This window comes from Salvia hispanica, chromosome 1, assembly GCF_029641045.1.
Source record: "Salvia hispanica isolate PSC_SH4W2 chromosome 1, Shi_PSC_v1, whole genome shotgun sequence".
Taxonomy (NCBI): domain Eukaryota; kingdom Viridiplantae; phylum Streptophyta; class Magnoliopsida; order Lamiales; family Lamiaceae; genus Salvia; species Salvia hispanica.
In genome coordinates this window covers 1,976,251-2,000,791 of record NC_142692.1, presented here as the reverse complement: position 1 = coordinate 2,000,791, position 24,541 = coordinate 1,976,251, and the positions used below count along the sequence as shown (strand labels likewise).

The window sequence follows — 24,541 nt, the reverse complement described above, 5'->3', positions numbered from 1 at the left end:
TGAGTCGTATAATATCCCAACTAAGTTTCTTATCCCGTATTGAAAATTTTTGCCTCAACCTAATTGGACCAAAAGAATACCTTTTAATGTAAAAGGACTTAGAACGAGCTGATTTTACTAGAGCACACTGCGCACACACACTTGTCAAATTCAATTGTACTCTCTCCATCCATGATTAAATGTTTCATAATCGATCGACATGAATTTTAAGAAATTGTTCGACATAAAGTCATAAAACAAACCTACTAGCAAATTAGTAAAACACTTCCACCAATTATTTTATTAAAAAACAAACCCAATGACACATATTACATATACCACTCTCACATGGTAGTACTATATAATTTAATTTCATCATCTTCTTCAAAGCAAACCATCTCATCTAAACTCAAATGAACCCACGCCTCAATCCCACCACCATCTTTATCATTCACGAGCACCGTCGCCCTCTCATACGGCACCCGCGCTATCCCCACCGACGCCGGCTTCCCCCACCCGAAGTCCGCATCGTACAACCCGAACTTACCCCAATCACTAAAACTCAAGTAACTCATCTCCGACTCCGAGCTCATCGCCCCTTCGATCAGGCCCGCCTCCGCCCCGATAACGACGTCCTCGTACCCACCCGACAGCAGCCTAGCGCAGTCGGAGACGGTCTTCTCGATGGCTTCGCTCATCGCACACGCGATTTCCTCAAGTCCCAAACCGTCCGCACCGTGCGAACACTTTGCCACGGCGTTCAAAGCGAGGTTTCCGCATGAGTGGATGGGGAGAGGAGGGGCGGTTCTCGGCCGCATGTTGACGGCCTGAATGATGACGGAAGGCCTCGGGCGGCCGTGTTTCGTTGTGTCGATGCGGATCATGGCTTTGGCTATGACCGCGGAGACGAGACGAACCTTGGAGAAGATGGTGTTGTTGAAGGCTTGTTTTGGGTTTAGTTTTGATCTCAGATTTGTTATTGATTCTTTCTTGAATGAGAAACGCTTTGAAACGATGGTGGTGGTTTGATGATTGGTTTCTGATGGCTTCATTTCACCATAGTAACTTCGTTTCCTACCTGGATAAATGTAAATATATATAAGTCGGTTTGTATTAAAATGACAACACCTCTTAAAGTGACACCGTGACATCATATATACAACAATATTATAAACGCTACACAGCAATCTTGTGTAGCGTTTATAATATTGCTGACCAAGAAAAATTGTTGTATAATGTATACCATATTGTTGGCCGTCTTTTTTAGATTTTTTTTTGCCACGTGGCAGCTTATTATTCGTCCACGTGTACAAATGATTGGCTAGGTATGATGTTATTTTAAGAGGTGATGGCACCCTAACACTCCCCTATATAAGTTTTACTAATTATTAACCTTAATTACAAAAATTAAGCCAAAACTATTTGAAATACAGAAGGACTCACAAACACATTAATTCTTCTAGATTAATGGTAAGGAGTGTGCTAAATAACATATTGGAATTAAAGAAAAAAATAGTTTGTCGACAAAATAATGACTTATTCTTATCATTTTGTGACGTCCACTGTTTAAAAATTCATTTTTTTTAAATAAGTGAACCTTGTATTCTATTAAATCATTACACTCATACTCATGCACGTATCATTATAAAACTAATATACAAAAAAGAAATTCATACTTTTTCTCAACTACTATTTATTTTCTTTCATGAAATTAAAGAATTTCTTAAATTTACACTAAGTCAAAATAGATCTTTAAAACGTGGACAAATAGAGTAATTTGTAATACAATTCACATTATTTTTCAATATGTCTAGTCAATCATAGTACTTTGGGGACAGTTAGTTTTATACTCCACAAAATTGGTAAAATATGAAAGAAATAAATAAAAAAAAAAAGTGGAGTATTATTAGCAGATATTGAGACCCGAAGGTAATTAATTTTGATGGACATCCCAAAATAAAAAAAGGAAAACTATTTTTAAGGAATGGATGAAGTAATTTTTAAATAAATTCAAATAGAAAAATAAACAAAATTTGTGATTAGCTAGACACAACTACGTGACAGTTACGTCCGAACCATCAAATTTTTATGATAGAAGGTCAAAAGTATAATTAAAAAGAATAAAATTTGTTACCAGGAAACAACAAATGAGAATCAAAGTTGGGAACAACACCGATCCCTTCTTCTCCCAAAAAATTCTTGCTAGCATTCGACCAAGCCGCAATAAACGTCCCAATCGAAGAAGCATCGAAAACCTTATGCGAAACACTAACACCGACAGCCAAGGCCCCACATTTCACTAACTCAGTGACCTGAACCGATAGCAGCGGATCAGTGGGGCCCGTGAACTGGTCCCCTCGTCGCGGAAGAAGATCGTCCACCTCCACATCGTCGCCCTCAGCTACCGCTTCGACAAACTCGGCGCCCTGGTCAACGCAGTCAAAGCTGAAGTCCTCGTCGATGTATCTTCCCGCGAGAGGGTAGAATCGCGGCAGGATCCTCGACAAGGACTCTTCGAGCACGTTGGCTGGTTTCGTTGTCGGGTTTGCGTGGTAGAAGAGGACGACGCCGTTGTTTGACGGCGGGTTGAGCTCGTCTATGAATGAGAGTTTGTAGTTGTGGAGGTTTTGGGGAGTTGGAGTGCTTGGTTTTATCAACTTTCTTCTTACTATGTTGATCTTCTTCATGTTTGGACAAAAAAAAAAAAAAAACTGCTACTACTATTTCTTCTTTAAGTTTGAGGGAATTGTTTTGCTACATCTTTGTTATTGATTCATGTATGGTATGCTACTGTTGATCAAGATATGCTAGTGAGATTACCAAAATCTCCCTGAAAAATTATATTTTCTTCTCATGTGTTAAGGAATTTTATTGAAAAAGTAGGGACATTATTGTCCAAGTCAACCATAGGCGTCACATCAAATAAGTGAGCCTAAATACAACAAATGATGTTAAATTATTTCAACTTGGTGGGGCCAACCCCAAGCACTCCAACGAAAATATTTTATGAATGAGTCAAAGTTGACTAAAGTGATTGCGATTCTTCCGTCAGCATGAAAGCAGGGTTTGATTAATTTATGTGGCAGATTATTGAATATAATCACTACATTCTAATAACGAAACGTGTGAATAAATTCCAATTTTGGCCTTAAAAATCAACCAAATCGTATTAAGGTTTCATCCCAAAATCAATTAATTATAGAAAATACGGCCCAAATGAAAATTCTTGTTGAGCCATCGGTATAACTCCAGATTTTCAATTTATTTTAATAATCTATATATTTCTAAAGAATGCCTCAATTACAAAGAGATGAAAAAAAAATTATTTTAATAAATTAGTTCCAACTAAATTGAGTCACATTCAATTTTTGAGATGTCCTAACAAAATTGAGTTATTTATTTATATTAAAAATAAAACATTGAATCACTTTTACTTTATTTCATCGTCACTTTATTCATATCTCCTATTTTATTTATTTCATTTAATCAATTCAACATAGTTTCTTAATCTCACACCTAAATTTTTTGCCTCAACTTAGCTGGAAACGGAGGGAATATCTTTTAATGTAGAAGGACTTAGACCAAACCGATATCACCAGAGCACGTGACTGCACACACTTGTCAAGTTCGATTGTATTTTTCATAAGAATCATTAATAAAACAAGGTTATTAGTCCCTTCGTCCCTCTGTAGTAGAAGCGTTTCTTTTCAGCACGAGATTTAAGAAATTGTGTTAAAAGTGAATTGAGTGAAGGAAGAATAAAGTAGGAAAGAAAAAGGTAGAGAGATGAAGAGAGAATAAAGCAACAGAAGTAAAGTAAAAGAGAAGAAAAGTTGGTGCTTTTAACCAAAATAGGAAATGACTCAACTACAGTAAGACAACCTAAAAAGAATACGACTCAGCTACAGAGGGACAGAGAGAGTACTGGCTAACATTACATATAAACTAGCAAACTAAAACACTTCCACCAACTATTCTACTAAAATCCAAACGTCGTACTCCTTCTGTCACAATTAAGTTGAGACAAAATTTTGGGCACGAAGATTAATAAATTGGATTGAAAAGTAGGAGAGAAGAATAAAGTAAGAAAGATAAAGATATTGTAAAGTAGATAATAGAATAAAATAAGAGTCAATGGATGTTTTGTTTTTTTTGTTAAAAAGGAAAATAACTCAACTTAGTTGAGACATTTCAAGTAGGATTATGACTCAACTTAATTGGGACAGATGAGATATTATATATTAGGAGTACTATAAAATTTAATTTCATCATCTTCCTCGAAGCAAACCATATCATCTAAACTCAAATGAACCCACGCCTCAATCCCACCACCATCTCTATCATTCACGAGCACCGTCACCCTCTCATACGGCACCCGCGCCATCCCCACCGACACCGGCTTCCCCCACCCGAAATCCGCATCGTACAACCCGAACCTACTCCAATCACTAAACCACAAATCATTCACCTCCGAGCTCTTCAGCCCTTCGATCAGACCCGCCTCCGCCTCGATAACCACCTCCTCGTATCCACGAGACGCCAATTTATCGCAGTCGGAAGCAGTCTTTTCGATGGCGTCGCTCATCACGCATGCGATTTCTTCGAGTCCCAAACCGGCCGCACCGTGCGGACACTTTGCCACGGCGTGCAAAGCGAGGTTTCCGCATGAGTGTTTGGGGAGAGGAGGGGCGGTTCTCGGCCGCATGTCTACGGCCTGAATGATGAGGGAAGGCCTCGGGCGGCTGTGTTTCGTTGCGTCGATGCGGATTAAGGCCTTGGCGATGACGGCGGAGACGAGACGAACCTTCGAGAAGGTTTCTTTTGGGTTCAGTTTTGATCTCAGGTTTTTTATTGATTCCTTTTTGAATGAGAAACGCTTTGAAACGATGGTGGTGGTGGTTTCTGATGGCTTCGTTTCAGAAAAGTAACTTCGTTTCTTACCTGGAAATATAGAAATATAAATCCTTATTATTTTCCTTTATTGCAAAAATTAAGCCCTAATGAGTAATGAGATCTTGTTAATAATTGTAAAATGTACGTTGAAAAAGGTACTATTAGAATACAGAAGGGCTCACAAACACATTAATTAAAAGGAGTATTTAACTCTCTTAAAGTATACTCCATCCGCCTGTGAAATTAATGTTGTCTAAGTTTGACTTGCCACGGGGTTTAAGAAATATATAAAAAAATTGAATAGAAAAAGTTAGTAGAATGTGTATCCAATATTTATAAATATATTAGTTTTATAATAAGTTAATGGAAAGTGGAGTTCATTTACCAAAAATAGGAAAAAACAAAATGGACAATATTTCATGGACGGACTGAAATGACAAAACTGGACAACATTTCACGGACGTGGGGAGTATAACATATTGAAATGAAATAAAAAACAATAATGTGACCGAGAGTAAAGTAAAGCGTGTTGTCCAAAAAATAATGACTTATTATCATTTCGTGACATCCATGTTTTGAAGATCCATTTTTTTAATAAGTGAACCATATACTCTATTAAATCAGCAAACTCACATTTGATTATAAAACTAATACTTCTTCCGTCCCATAAAAGATGTCACACTTGTGGGAGGGCACGAGATTTTATGAGGTTTTATTTTGTGTGTTAAATGGAGAGAGAAAATATAATTTTTATATTCATGTGAGAGAGAACTTTTTCCAAAAAGGGAAATGTGACATCTTTTGTGGGACAAACTAAAAAGGAAAGTATGACATCTTTTGTTGGACGGATGGAGTATATAAAAGAAGAGTTCATATCCCACTAATTATTTCCAAATTGTTTTCTTTCACAAAATTAAACAATTTCTTTAACTACACCGAATCAAAACAAATCCTTAAATCGTGGACAAAAATGTATAGTAATTTGTAAAAAATTGGTGATCCAGACACATTGTCATTCGACGTGCCTAATCAATCACAATTTTTTAAAAAAATGTGACACTAGTGCCAATATGTCCAAACCATCAAATTTTTAGTTAGTGATAGAAGATCAAAAGCGTATCTCTCCAACACATTAGTTACTTTTCATGACCCTAAAACTTGAACGAAATTTCTTACCAGGAAACAACAAATGAGGATCAAAGGTGGGAACAACAATGATCCCCTCTTCTCCCCTTAGAATCTTGCTAGCATTCGACCAAGCCGCAATAAACGTCCCAATCGAAGAAGCGTCGAAAATCCTATGGGAAACACTAACGCCCACAGCCAAGCCCCCGCATTTCACCAACTCAGTGATCTGAACCGACAGCAGCGCATCGGTGGGGCCCGCGAACCGGTCCCCTTGTCGCGGAAGAAGATCGTCTGCCTCCACATCGTCCGCATCAGCTACCGCTTCCACAAACTCGGCGCCCTGGTCAACGCAGTCAACGCTGAAGTCCTCCTTGATGTATCTTCCCGCGAGAGGGTAGAATCGCGGCAAGATTCCCGACAAGGATTCTTCGAGCACGTTGGCTTGTTTCGGATTCGACCGGTAGAAGAGGACGACGCCGACGTTTGATGGAGGGCTGAGCTCGTCTTTGAATGAGAGTTTGTAGTTTTTGAGGTTTTGGGGAGTTGGAGTGCTTGGTTTTATCAACTTTCTTCTTACTATGTTGATCTTCTTCATGTTAGGACACACAAATTTTTTTTGCTAATTCTTCAAGTTGTTATGACATCTTTTTTATTGATTCATGTATGGTATTTATAGCATTGGAGTTGTTAAAGAAATGACTCTCTAGCTACTATACTTACTAATATAACTAATATCTACACTAACTTTAATAACACTCCATTTAAGTGTTAAAACAAAGTTAACTAAATATTTATGAATGAAACTCATGCTTAACGAAAGAGTTAGGATATGTTCTTTTTTTTTTATAAATTAAATATCTATATCCTCGTTATACAGCTCCATCCATCCCTTATATATTGAGAATTTGCGAATGACATGTACTACAAGTTTTAATGCAAACTCTGTAAGTATGAAAAAGATAGAAAGTAAAATTAAAGTACTCCCTTCGTCCGTGAAATATTGTACAGTTTTACTATTTTGCTCCGTCCGTGAAAAGTTGTCTAACTTTGTTTTTTTCTTTTTTCTTTTTTCTATTTTTGGTAAATGGATCATACTTTCGATCAACTATCTACACCTCACATTCTATTATAAAACTAATTAATACTATAAAGATGTACTAGGAACCACATTCCACTAACTTTTCCAACTAATTTTGTTCATATTTCTTAAAATCGTGCTGAGTCAAACTTGGACAATATTTTATGGATGGAGGGAGTATTTGTTTTAAGAGAATATGACTTAGTATGTCATTAGAAATGAAAATTTACCAAAAAAATGAATACATACTAATATTAGGGATAGGCCAAAATGGAAAAAGTGAATTATTTTAATTAATTATTTAAACATTATAATTATTATTATAATTTATATAAATATGAAACTGTATTAGAAAAAAATAAATACAGTACTAAATTTATAAGTAAATAATGAGACGATGAATTGGCAAACTCAAATGCTAGAGAGAAAAGTGATTGCTTTTCCCAATACGATTCTTTAGTAGCTGAATGAACTAATTTATGTGCAATGATGAGTAGATCTAGTCTCGAAGCGATAGAGAGTAAAGTGATTGCTTTTCCCAATACGATGTGTGGCCAGCCTTGCCATAGGGTTTCATAATGATGAAAGCAGGGTTTGATTAATTTAATGTGGCAGATTATTGAATATATAATCACTTTTCTAGAGTTAAATACATTCTAATGACGAAACGTGCGAATAAATTCCAATTTGGGCCTTAAATATTACTGCCTCCGTCCGCTAATGTTTTTCCATTATAATCCGCATGCGAATAAGAATCTCGGTTCACTTTTACCATAAATGATTATAGGGTCCCATATTCCACTAACTCATTCCACTCACATTTATTTAAAACTAACATATATAAGTAGGATCCTTATTCCACTAATTTTTTTCCACTCACTTTTCTTAACATTTCTTAAAACTCGTGCTGCCATAAAATGGGACTCCAGTATTCCCTGTTCCAAGAAAGTTAAGTCACTTCTCTTTTGCACTCGTTTTGAAAAAATGGTACTCCCTCCATCCCCTATTAATTGTCCCTATTTTTCATTTCGGTCCGTCCCTCAATAATTGTAACACTTCATTTTACCATAAATGATAAATAGGTTCCACATTCCACTAACTCACTTCACTCACATTTTATTATAAAACCAATATAAAAAAGTGGGTTTCACATTTCACTAACTTTTTTAACCAACTTTTCTTTACATTTCTTAATACCCGTGCCCGGTCAAAGAGTGATAATTAATCAAAAACGGAGGAAATAATAAATAATTAGAGTGAATAAATAACAAAATAAAAGCGAAAATAATGCACATGAAACTCTTATCTATATTATTCTCGCTTTTATTCAATACCTTTTGGCGCATTTATTGCAAGATGCGTATAGAGCCTCATAAAGCTCATGTTTCTCTAGCAAACTTCGGTGATAATGTTGTACGTAACGCTATCAGGTGCACAATTTCTCCATCTCTATGGAATACTCCTCCACTGTTTATGAATTACTATATTATTAATAATTAAATTGTTATAAGTGAAAAGAATTTGGCATAATAATGCCAAATAAATATAGATCTACAAAGTAACGAACCAAATTTCAGTATATATCAATGACGGACCTAGGCAGGGTCGCGCAGGGTCATCCGACCCTACCGCAGGTCCATGAGTGCTGGCTTGAAGCTCAATAATCGGCGGCCAACTGAGGGCAACTCCGCCCCCCGACCCCACGAAAGGCAGCTTCATTTCTATTTCAGAGAAATGTGGAAGACAGTAACTAAAAATTTAGAGAAAAATAGAAAGGAAAGGAGAGAAATAAGAGAAAATATTGTTGTAAAAATAAAGAAAAAGAATCTAACTTGAGGAGAAAGTTAAATTCAAGAACTGAGCTTGATGGGAAAGATTTGCAGACGTAGAGAAAAGAGAAATGTGGGAGAAGAGAGAAGCTGTTGTTTTGCGTTAGTAACCATGGAATTTCAATACTACAATTTATTATTTTATTTAATTTATGTTATACACTAACTAATTAATATATTTAAGTATAATAACTAGTTTAATTTATATGCAATTGATTTAGCTTTAGTAGATTCCGTGTAAATTATTTTAAAAAACTAGTATTAATTAGTATGGTAAATAGATTAATTTAATTTTTAGTTGTAGTTAAAATCAATAATAATATTTGTAAAATAACATAAACAAAAGCATGATTAGAACACTAAAACAATAAAATAAGTACACAGCATCACAAATTAAAAATAAATTGAAATATTAAATATTTAAGATATGAATACTCTCATAGAAATCAACTACTACCCTAAATAATACTAAAACAAAAGTAAATTTTAAATTGTAATGCATATTTTTTATAATAATAATTTAAATATATTTTATTAAATAATAATAATTTAAATATTATATATATTACTCATACTAATTCTTTATCCGACCCCATGATTACAATTTTCTGGGTTCGTCATTGGTATATTTTCATGTTATTCAGGTGTATTTTAATTTCATTTCGGTTCGTTAAAAATATATTGGACATACAATTTTGATATAATATGTGGAATCAAGCAAATACTAGTTTTTTTTTCATTTTTATAATTTTATTTTCACTAATTTTTAATATAGATGTGGGCATGCCATATATATTTTGTGTGCAATTTTAATTTTTCGGATAATTTCTCATATAGTACAATTTATTATCTGTAAATTTTATGATGGCAAACATTTATTTATGTATACCATACATCTCAACTTATTTTACCGATTATACTTGTGAAGATGTAAAAAGATTTATTTAGTTATTTTTTCTAACCAAATTAAAACACTTCCACCAATTATTTTATTAAAAAAAAAAACCAATAACACATACTATTCCATATACCACTCTTACATTTTTCCACTAGCATACAATTTAATTTCATCATCTTCCTCAAAGCAAACCATATCATCTAAGCTCAAATGAACCCACGCCTCAATCCCACCCCCATCTCCATCATTCACGAGCACCGTCGCCCTCTCATACGGCACCCGCGCTATCCCCACCGACGACGGCTTCCCCCACCCGAAGTCCGCATCGTACAACCCGAACCTACTCCAATCACTAAAACTCAAATAACTCATCCCCGAGCTCATCATCCCCTCGATCAGACCCGCCTCCGCCCCGATAACCACCTCCTCGTATCCACGCGACTCCAATTTAACGCAGTCGGAGACGGTCTTCTCGATGGCTTCGCTCATCACACACGCAATTTCCTCAAGTCCCAAACCGTCCGCACCGTGCGGACACTTTGCGACGGAATGCAAAGCGAGGTTTCCGCATGAGTGGACGGGGAGAGGAGGGGCGGTTCGCGGCCGCACGTTGACGGCCTGAAGGATGAGGGAAGGCCGCCCGTCGATGCGGATCATGGCTTTGGCTATGACAGCGGAGACGAGGCGAACCTTCGAGAAGATGGTGTTGTTGAAGGCTTGTTTTGGGTTTAGTTTTGATCTCAGATTTGTGATTGATTCCTTCTTGAATGAGAAAAGCTTTGAAACGATGGTGGTGGTTTGATGATTGGTTTCCGATGGCTTCATTTCACCATTGGTTTCTGATGGCATCATTTCACCAAAGTAACTTCGTTTCTTACCTGGATAAATGTAAATATATATAAGTTGGTCTGTGTTAAAATGACAGCACCTCTTAAAGTGACACCGTGACACCACATATACAGCAATATTATAAACGCTACACAGCAATCTATAGATTGCTGGCCAAGAAAAATTGTTGTATAGTGTATGCCATATTGCTGGCCGTCTTTTTTTGGATTTTTTTTGCCACGTGGCAGCTTATTATTCGTTCACGTGTACAAATGATTGGCTAGATGTGGCGTTATTTTGAGAGGTGATGGCACCCTAACACTCCCCTATATAAGTTTTACTAATTATTAACCTTAATTACAAAAATTAAGCCAAAATTATTTGAAATATAGGACTCACAAACATTGAAATTAAAGAAAAAAATAGTTTGTACACAAATTAATGGCTTATTTTATCATTTTGTGACATCCGCGATTCCAAAACATTTTTGTAATAAGTGAACCATGTACTCTATTAAATTATTACAGTCACGCATGTATCATTATAAAATTAATACTAGGTTGTCACAACTAATATGTATTTTCTTGCATGAAATTAAACAATTTTTTAAATCTAGTACACCAAGTCAAAACAGATCTTTATTAAATCGTTGACAAATAGAGTAATTTGTAAAACAATTCACATTATTTTTCAATATGTCCAGTCAATCATAGTACTTTGTGAACGACACGAGTTTTAATAAAAAATTTATAAAGTATAAGATAGATAACAAGAAAAAGTGATTAAAGTGTTGTTAGTAGAAAAAACTTACCAAAATTAGAAGGTGACTAATTTTGTTGGACAACCAAAAATGGAAAAGAGGCCGGGAGTAATTTTTAAATAAATTCAAATAAAAAAAGTAAAAGTCAAGAAAATTTATGGAAAAGAGACTGGGAGTAATTTTTAAATAAATTCAAATAAAAAAACTAAAAGTCAAGAAAATTTATGATTAGCTAGGGACATGTCCGAATCATTAAATTTTTATGATAGAAGATCAAAAGTGTAATTAAAAAGATAAACACATAATTGCTTCCAACACATTACTTTTCATGAACCCTAACCCTAGCTAAAACAAGAACAAAATTCCTTACCAGGAAACAACAAATGAGGATCAAAGTTGGGAACAACACCGATCCCTTCTTCTCCCCCAAAATTCTTGCTAGCATTCGACCAAGCCGCAATAAACGTCCCAATCGAAGAAGCATCGAAAACCTTATGCGAAACACTAACACCAACAGCCAAGGTCCCACATTTCACTAACTCAGTGACCTGAACCGACAGCAGCGGATCGGTGGGGCCCGTGAACTGGTCCCCTCGTCGCGGAAGAAGATCGTCCACCTCCACATCGTCGCCCTCAGCTACCGCTTCGACAAACTCGGCGCCCTGGTCAACGCAGTCAACGCTGAAGTCCTCGTCGATGTATCTTCCCGCGAGAGGATAGAACCGCGGTAGGATCCCCGACAAGGACTCTTCGAGGAGCACGTTGGCTGGTTTTGTCGTCGGCTTGGATTGGTAGAAGAGGACGACGCCGAAGTTTGACGGCGGGCTGAGCTCGTCTATGAATGAGAGTTTGTAGTTTTTGAGGTTTTGGGGAGTTGGAGTGCTTGGTTTTATGAAATTTCTTCTTACTATGTTGATCTTCATGTTTGGATACACACTATTCTACTTCTTTATGTATGCTAAGTATATATTTGTTATTGATTAATGTATGGTATTTATAACATTGGAGTTGTTAAGAAAATGACTCTCGACGGCATTTTCGCCTTCACATTTTGACTTTTGGCATAAACAAAACTCATGCTGATTCAATTTTGTGACACCATATTTGGTGTAAATATTAGAATGTCATTTTTAAGTCTCCGATCCTCATCTGTAGCTAGATTGACTTGAATAGTCCGATAAAATTAGTGGGTTAGATTGTAATTTTTACAAAACTAATGCTCAAAAGTAACTGGGACTGCTAAAGTGGGACGGATGGAGTACTACATAATATCTAGTGGCAAAAAGCAAATGTTTCATTTCTAATGGCACGGAGGGAGTATTAAGTTTTAGGGTTTTTTGTATTTCTGAATATGTGGCACAATTATTAAGTCTACTTCAATATTCATTCTACACTTTTCCACTAGATTTCACACTATCAACTTTCAAGTTCCACCTCGACTCATTATTCCATCGTCCCATCCCATCATCTGCCACTACGGTCTTTTACCACCACCAAAGTCAACCAAGACAAAATTAAAAACTAACCCATCAAAATCTCAATATATTTATCATTTTAATAATGATTTATGTAAGATATGATTTTTAGTTTTCATAAAAAATTATAACATGAACACAAGTTTTAATTCAAATTGATTGATTTAGTTTTGATTTATCTTTGTTTATGTTATAGTTGATCGAGATGAAATGCTTCTCTCCAACTATTATTAAAAAAAATGAAACTTTGAAGATTTTATACGATTCTAAAAAGAATTTAAATTTTAAAATTATTTTATAGAGGAAAATTTTGATACAAGAGATTATTTTCAAAAGTTTTTAGGTTCGAATGGTTAGAATTATGATTGAAAATTTATAACCCCAAAAATCCATAACCCAAATAGCCCGTATCCAAACGGGTTAACCCGATTGACATCCCTATTTGTAGTAATCATATGTTTGGTCCGACACACATGATTTCTAGTTGGCCCGAGAATTTTCCTTTAGTGTAACCTAAGATAAAGTTTATCATTTCATACTCACCATATTTTCTTAAGAAACACTAACCTACAAACCAAACAAATCCTTAGTTATTCAGTATATGAGATATGACATCAGATTACTTGTCACCTTGTCCTTGTCGATTGACGCTGAGCGAGTTGACCAAATTAAAAACCCCATCAAAAATTTTAAATTTCATAGTTCCTAATTTATACTCCCTCCGTCTCACTAAAGATGACTCACTTTCCTTTTTGGTTTGTCTCAATCAAGATAACCCATTACTAAAATTGAAAACACATTTATCTCTACTTTATTTCCTCTCTCCTACTTTCCTCTCTCTACTTTATACACAAAATAAAAATGCATAAAATCTTGTGCCACCCAAGAAAGAGGTCATCTTCCTTGGGACGGAGGGAGTACTTAAAAGTCATCTCCCCAAAACTCAAATTCCATATACAGCTCTTTTAAAATCACGCCCCTACTAAATTGGAATTGACTAGGTTTAATAAGACTGCATTGAAGTATTAAAACAAAGTTAACTAAACATTTTATGAATGAGTCAAAGAGTTAGGATATTATCTATATCTTTGTTTTACACTACGTCTATCCCTTGAATATTGAGAATTTTTGTCATAGTTATCAAAATATCTATATATATCGTTGTTTGTACTATGTCCATCCCTTGAATATTGAGAATTTTTGTCAAAGATAACTAAATATTTTACGAATGATTCAAAGTTAACTAAATATTTTATGAACGATTCAAAGCTAACATTGTCAACTAAATATTTTATGAATGAGTCAAAGTTAATAATAATAATAATAATAATAATAATAATAAAATTGTGGGATTTAAAATTTTATGGGATAATAGACAGCAAGATGCACTACGATGAAATTTCTTGGGCAAAACATCCTTCATCAATTTGATAAAAAGATCATCCTTCATCCATATGTCCTTGTCCTTGATCAATAGACTATCATTTCCACCCTATGACACAATTTCCTTGGGCAAAACTTTCTTCATCAATTTGATAAGAAAATCGTCTTTAGTCCGTCCCTGCAGTCGATCAATTAGCATGGAAAAGGTAACTTGATCTGCTGAGAATCCCCTTCGGGGCATTTCTTCCAAGAATGGTATAGCCTCACGTAGTTCATTTTTAACTAGCAAACTCTGCACAATGACGTTGTATGTCACGCTATTAGGTGCACATCCGCATTTCTCCATCTCATTAAGTAAACATTTTGCCTCATCCACGTACCCTTCTCGGAAAAGTGCACCAATGATCACTGTATATGTTCTAACATGAGGCACCAAACCTCGAGAAGCAAGTTGGTCGAAAAGATCTCTAGCAACACTGAGTTTTCCATTTTTGCACAATCCGTTGATGAGAGTATTGTACATGACTATATTAGGATTGACTCCTTTTCGTTCAAGCAAACGCAGAAACGACAGAGCTTTTTCAGCCTCCCCATTCTTGCACAGCCCATCCAACAATGTACTATAAGTATAAGAGTCGGGGTTTATTCGTCGAGCTTCCATATCCTTGAAAAGCTTCCACCCGTCTGCAAATCTATTCTTACTAAATAATCCATGTATCATGGTAGTATAAGTGCATGTATTATGCACCAAACCTTTATGGGGAACTTGGCAAAAAAGAAGCCAAGCTTCGTCAACTCGTCCCTTCTTGCAGTATCCATTCATTAAGCTGCCATAGATGTTAATATTAGGCTTAAGCCCCAACTCCGCGAAGGAATCAAGCACTCGTTTCGCTTTATTGATTTCTCCTCGCAAACAATACCCATCCATCAGTGCACTATAAGTGACAACATCAGGACAAACGTTTCGCTGCTTCATAAGTCGCAAAACATCCTCGGCCTCTCTCACATTTCCTTCCTTGCAAAGTGCATCAATGAATATACTGAAAGTAACGACATTGAAAGGTATATAAGAACTAGCCATTTTTCTCAACAGGTCTTTAACATCCTTCAGTCTCCCAACATCGCACAAGCCCTGAATCATCGAATTATACGTGTAAACATCCGGTGGAACACCCTCGTCAACCATCCCGGATAGTAGGCGGAAAGCATCATCCACCATTCCAACCTTGCACAATCCATCAAGCAACGCGCTATAAGCTTTAACGCTCGGTCTCCACCCGCTTCTTTCCAATCTACGAACTAAATCATAAGCTGCAACGATCTGGCCAGCTTTGCGAAGCCCATCTATCGCGGTCAAAATCATGACATCGTCGGGCTCGCATAGTTCCAAACCCAAAACCTTTTCGAACAATTCCATGGCGTCGACGGCCCTATCATCTAAAAACATCCATTTGATGAGAATGCTGAACGTCGCGACGTTTGGCTCGTAGCCGCTCTTGAAGAAGATGCCTAATGTAGCAATACCGAAGTCTACTCGTTTGATAAGGCAATAGCAATTGATCACGGCATTAATCGTGTAATTACTCAAAGGGGCGCCTCTTTGACGCATTTCATCGAACATGTTGAGGGCAACGGAGTATTGTCTCATCTTAGCAACAGTATTTAACAATTTCGTGAAGTCTGAAGCTGAAGGTTGTGGCTGCATTCTCAGCATTTTGTGGAGCAAGTGAATTGCATCGCCTAATTGTTTAACACAGCTAGGATCTATTCTGGGCTGCTGCTTAGGTGGAAAGGGGCTATCACTGTGGAAATGGGAAGAGAAAAAATTGAAGAGAGGAGTGAGATGATTACCCAATTTATGCGACCATGAAGCTGAAACAGCAACGCTTCTGTGAATCAGATCGAATGCAGAAACAGAAACCCTTCTTCTGCTCATCTTCTTCGGTGTGATTGAGTTTGAACTTTGAAGAAAGGAGAAACAGTTTAAAGCGAATTAATAAATCAATAATCAATTAATAATTATAATTAAATTATAATTAGTCAGAAGATAAAAACTATACTTTCTCTATGCAATTGAATTTTTATATAAAAATTGAAAAACTAAAAAAGGGAAAAAAAGTGATACTCCCTCCGTCCGCCATTTGGAGTCTCATTCATGGGCGACACGGGTTTTAAGAAATGCTAAGAAAAGTGGGTAGAAAAAAGTTAGTGGAATAGGGGTCCCACTTGTATATATTAATTTTAAATGAAATGTGAGTGGAATGAGTTAGAGGAAGGTGAGACCCTATTACCATTTATGGCAAAAGTGAACCGAGACTCTTATTCGCGGACGGAGGGAGTATTTAGAATATAAGTATTAGTGATTAGGAAAGATGAGAACTTACCTAATTTAAAAAGCTATTTAAAATAGAATGTGATTAATTTTTATAAACAATCTTAATGAAATAATAAAACAATTAATTATGAATAGATGGAACACAACTCTCGAAGAATTGCGACAAAGATTATGCAGTTAAAGCTTTTGCACAAGCGTTTATTTAACATGAGCTATTAAATACAATCGTAATTAAATTAATTAATACTAAATAATACAGATTTCAATAAAACAAAAAATTGATAGTTAAAATATTAAGATTGTATAATTTGTATGTTTAAAATTGAAAATTACAGAATTAAAATACTAAGATTGCATAACTAAAACAAAAAATTAAAACAATATTACCATAATCATAAAAAACAATTTTAACTTTAATTAAGAAAATACTAAATAAAAATATTTTATATCAAAACAACTAAAAATATTTATAGGTAGGTGACGCTTTTAAAATGAAAAATAAATAAAGGGCAAAAACGAAGCCCAAACTCTGTAAAATTTTGAACGCAGTAAGGCCATCTCCAATGATACACCAAAACCTAAATTAGGATTTGTATTTAGCTTCAATAATACTCAAAAACCAATCTCATTTTTTATTTTTGAGAAAAAAAATACCCATCTTTAGGTTTACACTAAACCAAAACTTAAAAGTTTTTCAAATTTTGTGAATAAAAAAGGCATAATATAGAGAATATTCTTTTGAGTTTGAGTTTAGTGTAAATGATTGGAATAAAATCATATTTGATGTGACATTTACACTGAAATGAATTTAGGTTTAGTGCAAATGATTGGAGATGCTCGAATACCCAATAAAAGTAGTATAGCAAACAAATAATGACAAAACCTAAAAAAGGGGAAATTTACTCTATCAACTAACTAGCTATCAAACTAGCTTTATTCAACATTTGCAGCTGTATGACCAAATATTGTGTCTAAATAGATAAACTATGATCAATCATTCAATCCTATGATCCATGTCTCACAGATTGGTCCTAGGCTTGGCAGTGCCAGCCGAGACTCGCCTCGTCACTGACCGCATTGTCACAAATTCCTCAGCAGCAGAAGGGTGAATCCCAACCTAACATACAGCATCAAGTACATGAAAATTGATGAGAGGGAGAGAGGGGAGAAGACAAAACAGAGTTTGTGAAACTCACAGTGCTATCAAATTGTGCTTTGGTAGCTCCACATTTTAGAGCAATGGCAATGCCCTGTCACAGATGATACAGATTTCAATTTTTTACTTTGTATGAACATAGACAAGACAACAAACTAAAACGGGGAAGAATTGATACGGACCTGCATGATCTCAGCTGCGTCTGGCCCACACATGGATGCTCCGAGTACTTTATCCGTCTCAGCGTCAACAACAAGCTTCATCATAGTTTTCTCTTGACGCCTATATCATCATCATGTAACAGAGACGAAACATTAAATGAACCATCATGCATGAATATTGTGAGCATTGAACCGGAATATTAAGCTATTAAAGCATACCCGGAAATGGTGTTCTTCATGGGATTGAACGTAGATGTGAAAATCAAAATGTCGCCCTTTGCTTTCTCTACAGCCTCTTGCTCGCTGAGACCAACAACAGAGAGCGGTGGAATGCTGCCGAGTAAAACATCATACATGTTTCAATTAAGGCTCTGGAAAAAGTATACTAGTCTAAAGAAATTGCTGAATTCACTAAAAAAATTAAGCTCATATTGGCAAAAGAAACTACGATTATACAAATTGCTGAAACATTATAAGGATTGCTAAGGAAAAGGGTGGTAATACCAAAACACGGCACAAGCAATGTTACTGTAATCGGGTGCCATTGGCTTTCCTCCAAATACAGTGTTCTGCAGACAACATAAAAGAGGTTTTAATAAACAATATCGAAGCGTGAGAGAATCGAAGTATGTCCAAATACATAGTCGGATATGATTACTGAAACAAACATGAAGAGCGAGAATTTCAGGGTAACGTACTGCAAAGCAGGTGCCTTCCATTAGAGCTACCGGGGTAAGATTCATTCGGTTTGTAACATCACCTATTGCCCATATGCTAGGCACGTTGGTTTGAGAGTACTGATTAACCTGACATTCCAGAGATAAAATAAGTTATGATCACCGAGAAAAAACCAGACTTCGAAGGCGAACTTCATAGAATGCAAGATGTGAAATTTTGACAATCAATCATGTCAGTAATATTGAATGCTTAAAAGGGAATTATCCAAGTTCATCCGATTCTTCACTCAGATCTAAGAATTCTAGGAAAAAGGAGTAATTTGGGACAAAATTCTAAAAAATTGCATAAATAAGAACTCACCTTTATAGCTCCAGCCTTATCGACCTCAACACCTACGGCTTCCAGATTCAGCCTTTTTGAGTTGGGAGTCCTACCTGTAACCAAGGAGACGATCATTTACAGTTTCTGACTAGAGGAGAAAACAGGTTGGCCATTAGAAATGAATAATCGGATTACATCTAAACATTGCAAGATGAGGTACAGGTTTTACGACTTTGGCATATGAAACATGCTCCAGAGAACCGTGTACTGATGAACTACAGCGCTAAATATAAACACAAGGCCAGCATTTGAATAATTATGAGTCATGACCGAATTACAATCAACCTAATAAACCGAATATGAAAAGACAGCATTTCCTGCAAGACAAAACTTAAATGTATTCATGGCAGTGACTCTAGAATTACCAGTGGCAAACAGCACAACATCAGCAACAATTTCTTCACCATGGTCAGTGAGAACTTTTACACCGCCTTCTGTTTTAGACAGCTGCATCATAAAGTAAATACAATTAACATTTGCATAAATGGATACACGATATTCCTAAAAGAATACAAGATCCAAAGATCTAGCGCACTGACACACAACGCAGCAGAACTTTGTTTCTGTTATCAGCCTTGTTTCTCCGTTCAGTAAATTATTGTGTTTTCAAGCAGGAAACAAAGTAAAGAATAAAAAAGATAGAGAAAGCAGCAAGCACCTCCTTTAAGTTTGTACCGGGATGAAGCTTAATACCCCTGCCTTCCAGATTTTTCGCAACCACTTCTCTCATCTCATCGTCAAACCCTCTGTTGTAAGATTTTATGTGAAAAATTAGAGGTCCAGTTTAATCAACAACATAACAGGAACAGGCTAAAAGGGAAGGCAAAGCTAAGTCTATAAAGGGGTAGATTAGTTAAAGCAACACAATGTTTACCTCGAGTTGCAATTTTAGCATTTAGCATGAATTAAAACATTACAAATACAACACCACCTGTGCATTACTACATCACAATTTTTTCAATCAAAGTTTGTGCTATCCATCTGAAAAAGGTTCTAATCCTTTGAATCCTATATGCTATCCTTGTTACTTCACTTTATTGACATGGCACATCCATTGAGTCCTAGGTCCACTTGGAAACTATGAAGAACGTGGTATAAAATGTGCTACCTAAAACGTCATACACCGTGGGATGAGACAATATAGATATAAATACCACACCAGCAAGCAAAGCAGTTAGCTTAGCTTACGAGACAAAATGCAGATGAAGCAAAATAAGCATGTGAATAATACGAAAGCTTGATAGCAACAGCAGGCGGCTGAAAACCAAGGTAGACGATGGAAGTCACAGAAATCTTATGACCTTAAAGGAAGATCTTTTCTATAAAACAAATCCACTTTCGCGCCCATTCCTCGCCATATTGAGGCAAACTCAACTGCAATATACCTACATTAAAGAATGAGCATTGACGTAAATATCTAAGCATCCTATATAGATGGATTAAAAGGCACAGTGAGGTAGAATAATACCCTCCACCAAGTATGACAGCATGCTTAGGTAGCTCTTCCAAGCTCAATGCCTCATCTGATGTGATGCCTAATTCCTAAAAGGAAAGCAGAACCAGAGATAAACATTAGTTAGGTACAGTGAAAGAGAAAGATTTTGACATGGAGAGAAATCCAAATACAGCAGACATTAGGATCAATTCTATACACCCAAATAAAGTCAAAAGATAATTATAATTAGATCATATTGAACACAGCAACTCATACCTGGCCTGGTATAGGTAGACGCTGAGCCCGGCTTCCAGTTGCAATCAGAATATGTTTTGCTGAATAACTGATTTTTGTGCCGTCCAATTGAATAACTTCAACCTCATTGGGGCCAATAACTCTTCCCTCTCCTTCAAATAGCTTAACTCCAGCACCGGAAAGTAACCGCTTGTAGATCCCATTTAGTCTATTTATTTCATCAGTCTGAAAGAGAATAAAATGAAAGCTAACTATAAGAATCCTAATCTTAGCCACAAACAATCTTAGCAAATGTTTTAACCATAGGCTCTTCTCCAGTAATTATTTAATTCATAGTACGAGTCCTAGCAACACTTAATTGAACTATGAAGTATATCTTATAAGAAAATATTTCATATACTTCACTTACCTTCTTTTGTAAAAGTTTTTTCCAGTTGAAATCAATTTTCTCATTCACATCCCATCCATAATTCCGAGCATCCTGCAAAATCCAAAGCAATACTTGGTAGAAAAGAAGCAAAGATATCCATTTCAATACTACTTCCAAACAATCAGAGTGATATGAAAAACTATTGAAGACCACAAATGTATGCATTGACTACCAGCTAAATTACTGATCATGAAAAACTAGCCAAGCTAACAGACAGAATAAAAGCAACAGCCCAACAAATATTTGCAGAAACACAGTATAGCTTTTGATTATCTCATCATATCATTAAATGAAAATCTCACCTCCAGTTCAGGCCCAAAAGAAGCACCATACACCAATATCTTTTTAGGAACACAACCACGAATCACACACCTGTCGTACATAAAAGTGTTGGTTATTAAGCTTTACTCCAAGCCCATTATTCCAAACATACCATTATAAAGTACAGAGTAAACTAACAGGAAACAATTATTTACTGCTTAAGTTTACTTCATTAAAAAATGTATTGGCTATTACAGTACTAATTACGAAGTGAATAGTGGAAAACTAAAAATTCAGAAAGTAATATGCAGAAGCCAATCTAATCCAGGTTCCTCATGACGACAAGAACACTGGATAATGGATAGTGACCTCATAATTCAAGTAGTAACAAAAAACTAGATCTGTCGCGAGTTCAAAAGATATACAACGAAAAGTTACACTGCTGGAATGAAGGAAAAATTCAAATTGCATCCGTTTTAGAGTCTGCTAACAGCAATCATTTTGCTGAAATAGATTATCATTCAAATGAAGTTTCACTCCTTGGGAATTTATATAAATGAGGAGGTTTTAAAAGAACATGAGTCATAGGCTCATAGCCAGTGCCATGAATCCCAGCCAACCACCAGATACCATGTTCACAGTAAGGTAAGAGTCGTAATACATCAATTCATTAAGTCTAACCAATAATATGTTGTTCTCCGGGAGGAAAAACAAAAGGTGACTAGAGATAATGAAGGATGTGTAGCACAAACTAGTAAAAAATCCATCAGATGTCACAAAAATCCAGAAAACAAGTCACATGACTGAAAGAGGAGAAGCATAACTATGAAGCAAAGGTGTCCAATAATTTATATACTTACGTTCCACCAACTCCTCCAATAACTTCAGAGCTGATAGGATGAAACGGAAGCTCACAGATAGCTACCTGTTAACAAAATGAAATCCGGTTAAATCATTAAAGTAACCTACCATAATCTGAGGAATACAACTAATTACGAAAAAAGGAGCTTCATTATAGCCAGGTGAACTCAACATCGTTCAAAACAGGAAAATGAAATTTGACAAGTATATCATGAACTAGGGGGTGAATGTCCTATCTAAGTCTCAGCGTTCAATTAGAAAGACCAAGTTCGAGATTGCTACTAGCACTGCCAGACATCCATTCTCAAACATTATGCAACGAATTCATAAGGAACCGCAAATACTACTTCCTAGTACTAATAACATAAGAAATTATCAGTGTTAGACACTCAGGTATTCGGGTACAATAATCATGAATTTATCAAGACAAACAGATACTACGAAAGAGAAACGAAACTTCACAACCAAACAACACACATTTTTTTCAAGTTAGCTCAGCAAATCATCTTCCAGAAATTGTACCTTGGCTCCATTCTGGGCTGAAAAACGCGATGCACGAACCCCACCACTGCCTGCCCCGATGACAAACAAATCGAAGTCATAGTGACTCTCGGCGTCATTGGTTTTTTCCAACTCCCCATCAACAAGCATCTTCCTTGCCATTGTAATATACTGTACACCCAAAAAGGACCACAAACAACAAAAATAAGAAATCCCTGATGTTGGTACTGAGATAAAAGTATAGCAGCCAAGTACACAAACTCAATAATCAGATATGACAGCATCTTTTTTCACAACAGAGAAAATCAAGTGCAATAAAAAATTATAACCAAACCCAGATCACAGTCAATAGAGATCCTCTTCATGCTCAGTTATATGCCAAAAGATTGTGGCTTTAACCTAGTCAAACACCCCACAACCTATATTCCCCAAGAAACTGGGAAATTTTTTAAAAAAAACATATTTTTCAAGCTCACGGGAATTATCTACGATTTTCCTTCGTCTAATTGGGGGAAAAAAGAACCCACATTTACCTAAAATTAAGAGCGAGGAATGTGATAAAGTGTATACTAAAACCAACATGAAAAAAAAGCAAGAAATTGAATGGGATTTACCTGCCTCAACTCTCTCTCACTCTCTCTCTCTCTCTCTAAGATTTCGTTTATCGTTGGAGATGTAGCAAGAAATCAAGGGAAGAGAATCTCCAGAAGATAGTGTGTGTTTTTTAGGAAGGAGAGGACTTAACATAGAGAATTGGTAGCCATTAATTTGGGTAATAAGTTATTAAGAGAGTAGTACAATTATTTCTAATTTTGTTTTTATTTAATAGTACTAATTGCAAAATATATACTCCATGAGTCTAAAACTGATGCAATTTGGATTTTCCTTAGTTCCATTATTTATTGGATTGATCGCATGTTAATTTTATCGGTAGCAACCCGATTAATCCGCTGGGCTAGTCTTAAACCCGAGTTTTTAGGATTATGGTTGAACTTTTATAACCCGAAAAAATCACAATCCGATTAGCCCGCACCCAATTGATCCGCAACCCGAATAGGATTGGCCCGAAATCCGATGGACTGACCCGATTAACATCCCTAGACTATGAGTATCAATTTTTTCCTATTTTCCCAAAAAAAAGAAGCAATCGTGATATTGATACTATTGCCCGATCAGATATATACTCCTACTACTTACTCCAAATCAAAAGAGTTTAGAAACTAAATATTTTTAATTATCAAAATTTCTATTACGTTATTATTCATTTTGCATTTGCAAATATTTTTAATTATCAAAATTTCTATTACGTTATTATTCATTTTGCATTTGCTCGTGATTAATTGAATCGAATTCCTAATTATCAAATGTAGGTTCATTTGATTAATTAAAGAGTATTTGATGTTCAATTCAATCGATTAATTGTATAAGGGAATAAATATGAATCCAATGGATGACTCGGAAATTTGATCAATCTCAACTAAAGTAGTACTCCCTCCGTCCCAGAAAGATTGTCCCAGTTCATTTTTTACACTCGTTATATAAAAATAATAATAAATAGGTAAAGTTGAAAGAGAGTAAAATAAGAGAGAGAATAATGTAGGTAAGACTATTCTCTACATTATTCTCTCTTTTACTTTACTTTCTCTCTACTTTAACTATTTATTATTATTTTTGCAAAATGAGTGCAAAAAATAAACTAGGACAATCTTTCTGGGACGGAGGGAGTAGTATTTATTAAGTACGGAAAAGTGAATGTTTAATCAGTTTATTTAAAAAATAAGATAATAGTATTATATTTCATTCTTATCTATATTCTCACACTTTTAATTATATAAA

At 35.6% G+C, this 24,541-nt stretch overlaps 5 protein-coding genes across 5 annotated transcripts; all 5 read right to left on the bottom strand.

Annotated features, from left to right (window-relative positions):
* Window positions 1-243: 243 nt before the first annotated feature.
* On the bottom strand, window positions 244-2,687 carry LOC125221475 (pelargonidin 3-O-(6-caffeoylglucoside) 5-O-(6-O-malonylglucoside) 4'''-malonyltransferase-like). Its single transcript, XM_048123595.2, has 2 exons — window positions 2,114-2,687; window positions 244-1,057 (listed from the first exon to the last, which is right to left on the bottom strand). Exons 1-2 carry the CDS (start codon window positions 2,664-2,666, stop codon window positions 324-326), a joined length of 1,287 nt encoding a protein of 428 aa, XP_047979552.2. The 5' UTR covers window positions 2,667-2,687; the 3' UTR covers window positions 244-323.
* A 1,434-nt stretch (window positions 2,688-4,121) lies between these two features.
* On the bottom strand, window positions 4,122-6,618 carry LOC125218095 (pelargonidin 3-O-(6-caffeoylglucoside) 5-O-(6-O-malonylglucoside) 4'''-malonyltransferase-like). Its single transcript, XM_048119691.2, has 2 exons — window positions 6,049-6,618; window positions 4,122-4,920 (listed from the first exon to the last, which is right to left on the bottom strand). Exons 1-2 carry the CDS (start codon window positions 6,593-6,595, stop codon window positions 4,214-4,216), a joined length of 1,254 nt encoding a protein of 417 aa, XP_047975648.1. The 5' UTR covers window positions 6,596-6,618; the 3' UTR covers window positions 4,122-4,213.
* A 3,246-nt stretch (window positions 6,619-9,864) lies between these two features.
* Window positions 9,865-12,337, bottom strand: LOC125185285 (pelargonidin 3-O-(6-caffeoylglucoside) 5-O-(6-O-malonylglucoside) 4'''-malonyltransferase-like). Its single transcript, XM_048081800.2, has 2 exons — window positions 11,764-12,337; window positions 9,865-10,683 (listed from the first exon to the last, which is right to left on the bottom strand). Exons 1-2 carry the CDS (start codon window positions 12,314-12,316, stop codon window positions 9,944-9,946), a joined length of 1,293 nt encoding a protein of 430 aa, XP_047937757.1. The 5' UTR covers window positions 12,317-12,337; the 3' UTR covers window positions 9,865-9,943.
* Window positions 12,338-14,168: 1,831 nt separating this feature from the next.
* On the bottom strand, window positions 14,169-16,215 carry LOC125223968 (uncharacterized). The gene has a single exon (XM_089062520.1). The coding sequence runs from the start codon at window positions 16,185-16,187 to the stop codon at window positions 14,361-14,363; it is 1,827 nt and encodes a 608-aa protein (XP_088918646.1). The 5' UTR covers window positions 16,188-16,215; the 3' UTR covers window positions 14,169-14,360.
* Window positions 16,216-17,399: 1,184 nt separating this feature from the next.
* LOC125185152 (glutathione reductase, cytosolic-like) lies at window positions 17,400-23,484 on the bottom strand. Its single transcript, XM_048081642.2, has 17 exons — window positions 23,320-23,484; window positions 22,727-22,876; window positions 22,204-22,268; window positions 21,385-21,454; window positions 21,062-21,133; window positions 20,674-20,877; window positions 20,431-20,504; window positions 20,264-20,347; window positions 19,621-19,708; window positions 19,328-19,409; window positions 18,942-19,015; window positions 18,602-18,709; window positions 18,408-18,472; window positions 18,123-18,236; window positions 17,925-18,024; window positions 17,783-17,836; window positions 17,400-17,703 (listed from the first exon to the last, which is right to left on the bottom strand). The coding sequence occupies exons 2-17, from the start codon at window positions 22,865-22,867 to the stop codon at window positions 17,605-17,607; spliced, it is 1,494 nt and encodes a 497-aa protein (XP_047937599.1). The 5' UTR covers window positions 22,868-22,876; window positions 23,320-23,484; the 3' UTR covers window positions 17,400-17,604.
* Between the last annotated feature and the right edge of the window lie 1,057 nt (window positions 23,485-24,541).

What these genes read in the sequence shown, in the direction of transcription:
- LOC125221475 (XM_048123595.2), bottom strand. Translation starts at nt 2,666, where the DNA reads ATGAAGAAGATCAACATAGTAAGAAGAAAGTTGATAAAACCAAGCACT. An exon ending in TTCTCATTTGTTGTTTCCTG is followed by an intron (nt 1,058 to 2,113) that starts GTAACAAATTTT and finishes ACATTTATCCAG; the next exon opens with GTAGGAAACGAAGTTACTAT.
- LOC125218095 (XM_048119691.2), bottom strand. Translation starts at nt 6,595, where the DNA reads ATGAAGAAGATCAACATAGTAAGAAGAAAGTTGATAAAACCAAGCACT. An exon ending in TCCTCATTTGTTGTTTCCTG is followed by an intron (nt 4,921 to 6,048) that starts GTAAGAAATTTC and finishes CTATATTTCCAG; the next exon opens with GTAAGAAACGAAGTTACTTT.
- LOC125185285 (XM_048081800.2), bottom strand. Translation starts at nt 12,316, where the DNA reads ATGAAGATCAACATAGTAAGAAGAAATTTCATAAAACCAAGCACTCCA. An exon ending in TCCTCATTTGTTGTTTCCTG is followed by an intron (nt 10,684 to 11,763) that starts GTAAGGAATTTT and finishes ACATTTATCCAG; the next exon opens with GTAAGAAACGAAGTTACTTT.
- LOC125223968 (XM_089062520.1), bottom strand. Translation starts at nt 16,187, where the DNA reads ATGAGCAGAAGAAGGGTTTCTGTTTCTGCATTCGATCTGATTCACAGA.
- LOC125185152 (XM_048081642.2), bottom strand. Translation starts at nt 22,867, where the DNA reads ATGGCAAGGAAGATGCTTGTTGATGGGGAGTTGGAAAAAACCAATGAC. An exon ending in CAGCCCAGAATGGAGCCAAG is followed by an intron (nt 22,269 to 22,726) that starts GTACAATTTCTG and finishes TTTTGTTAACAG; the next exon opens with GTAGCTATCTGTGAGCTTCC. An exon ending in TGTTGTGCTGTTTGCCACTG is followed by an intron (nt 19,016 to 19,327) that starts GTAATTCTAGAG and finishes CCTTGGTTACAG; the next exon opens with GTAGGACTCCCAACTCAAAA.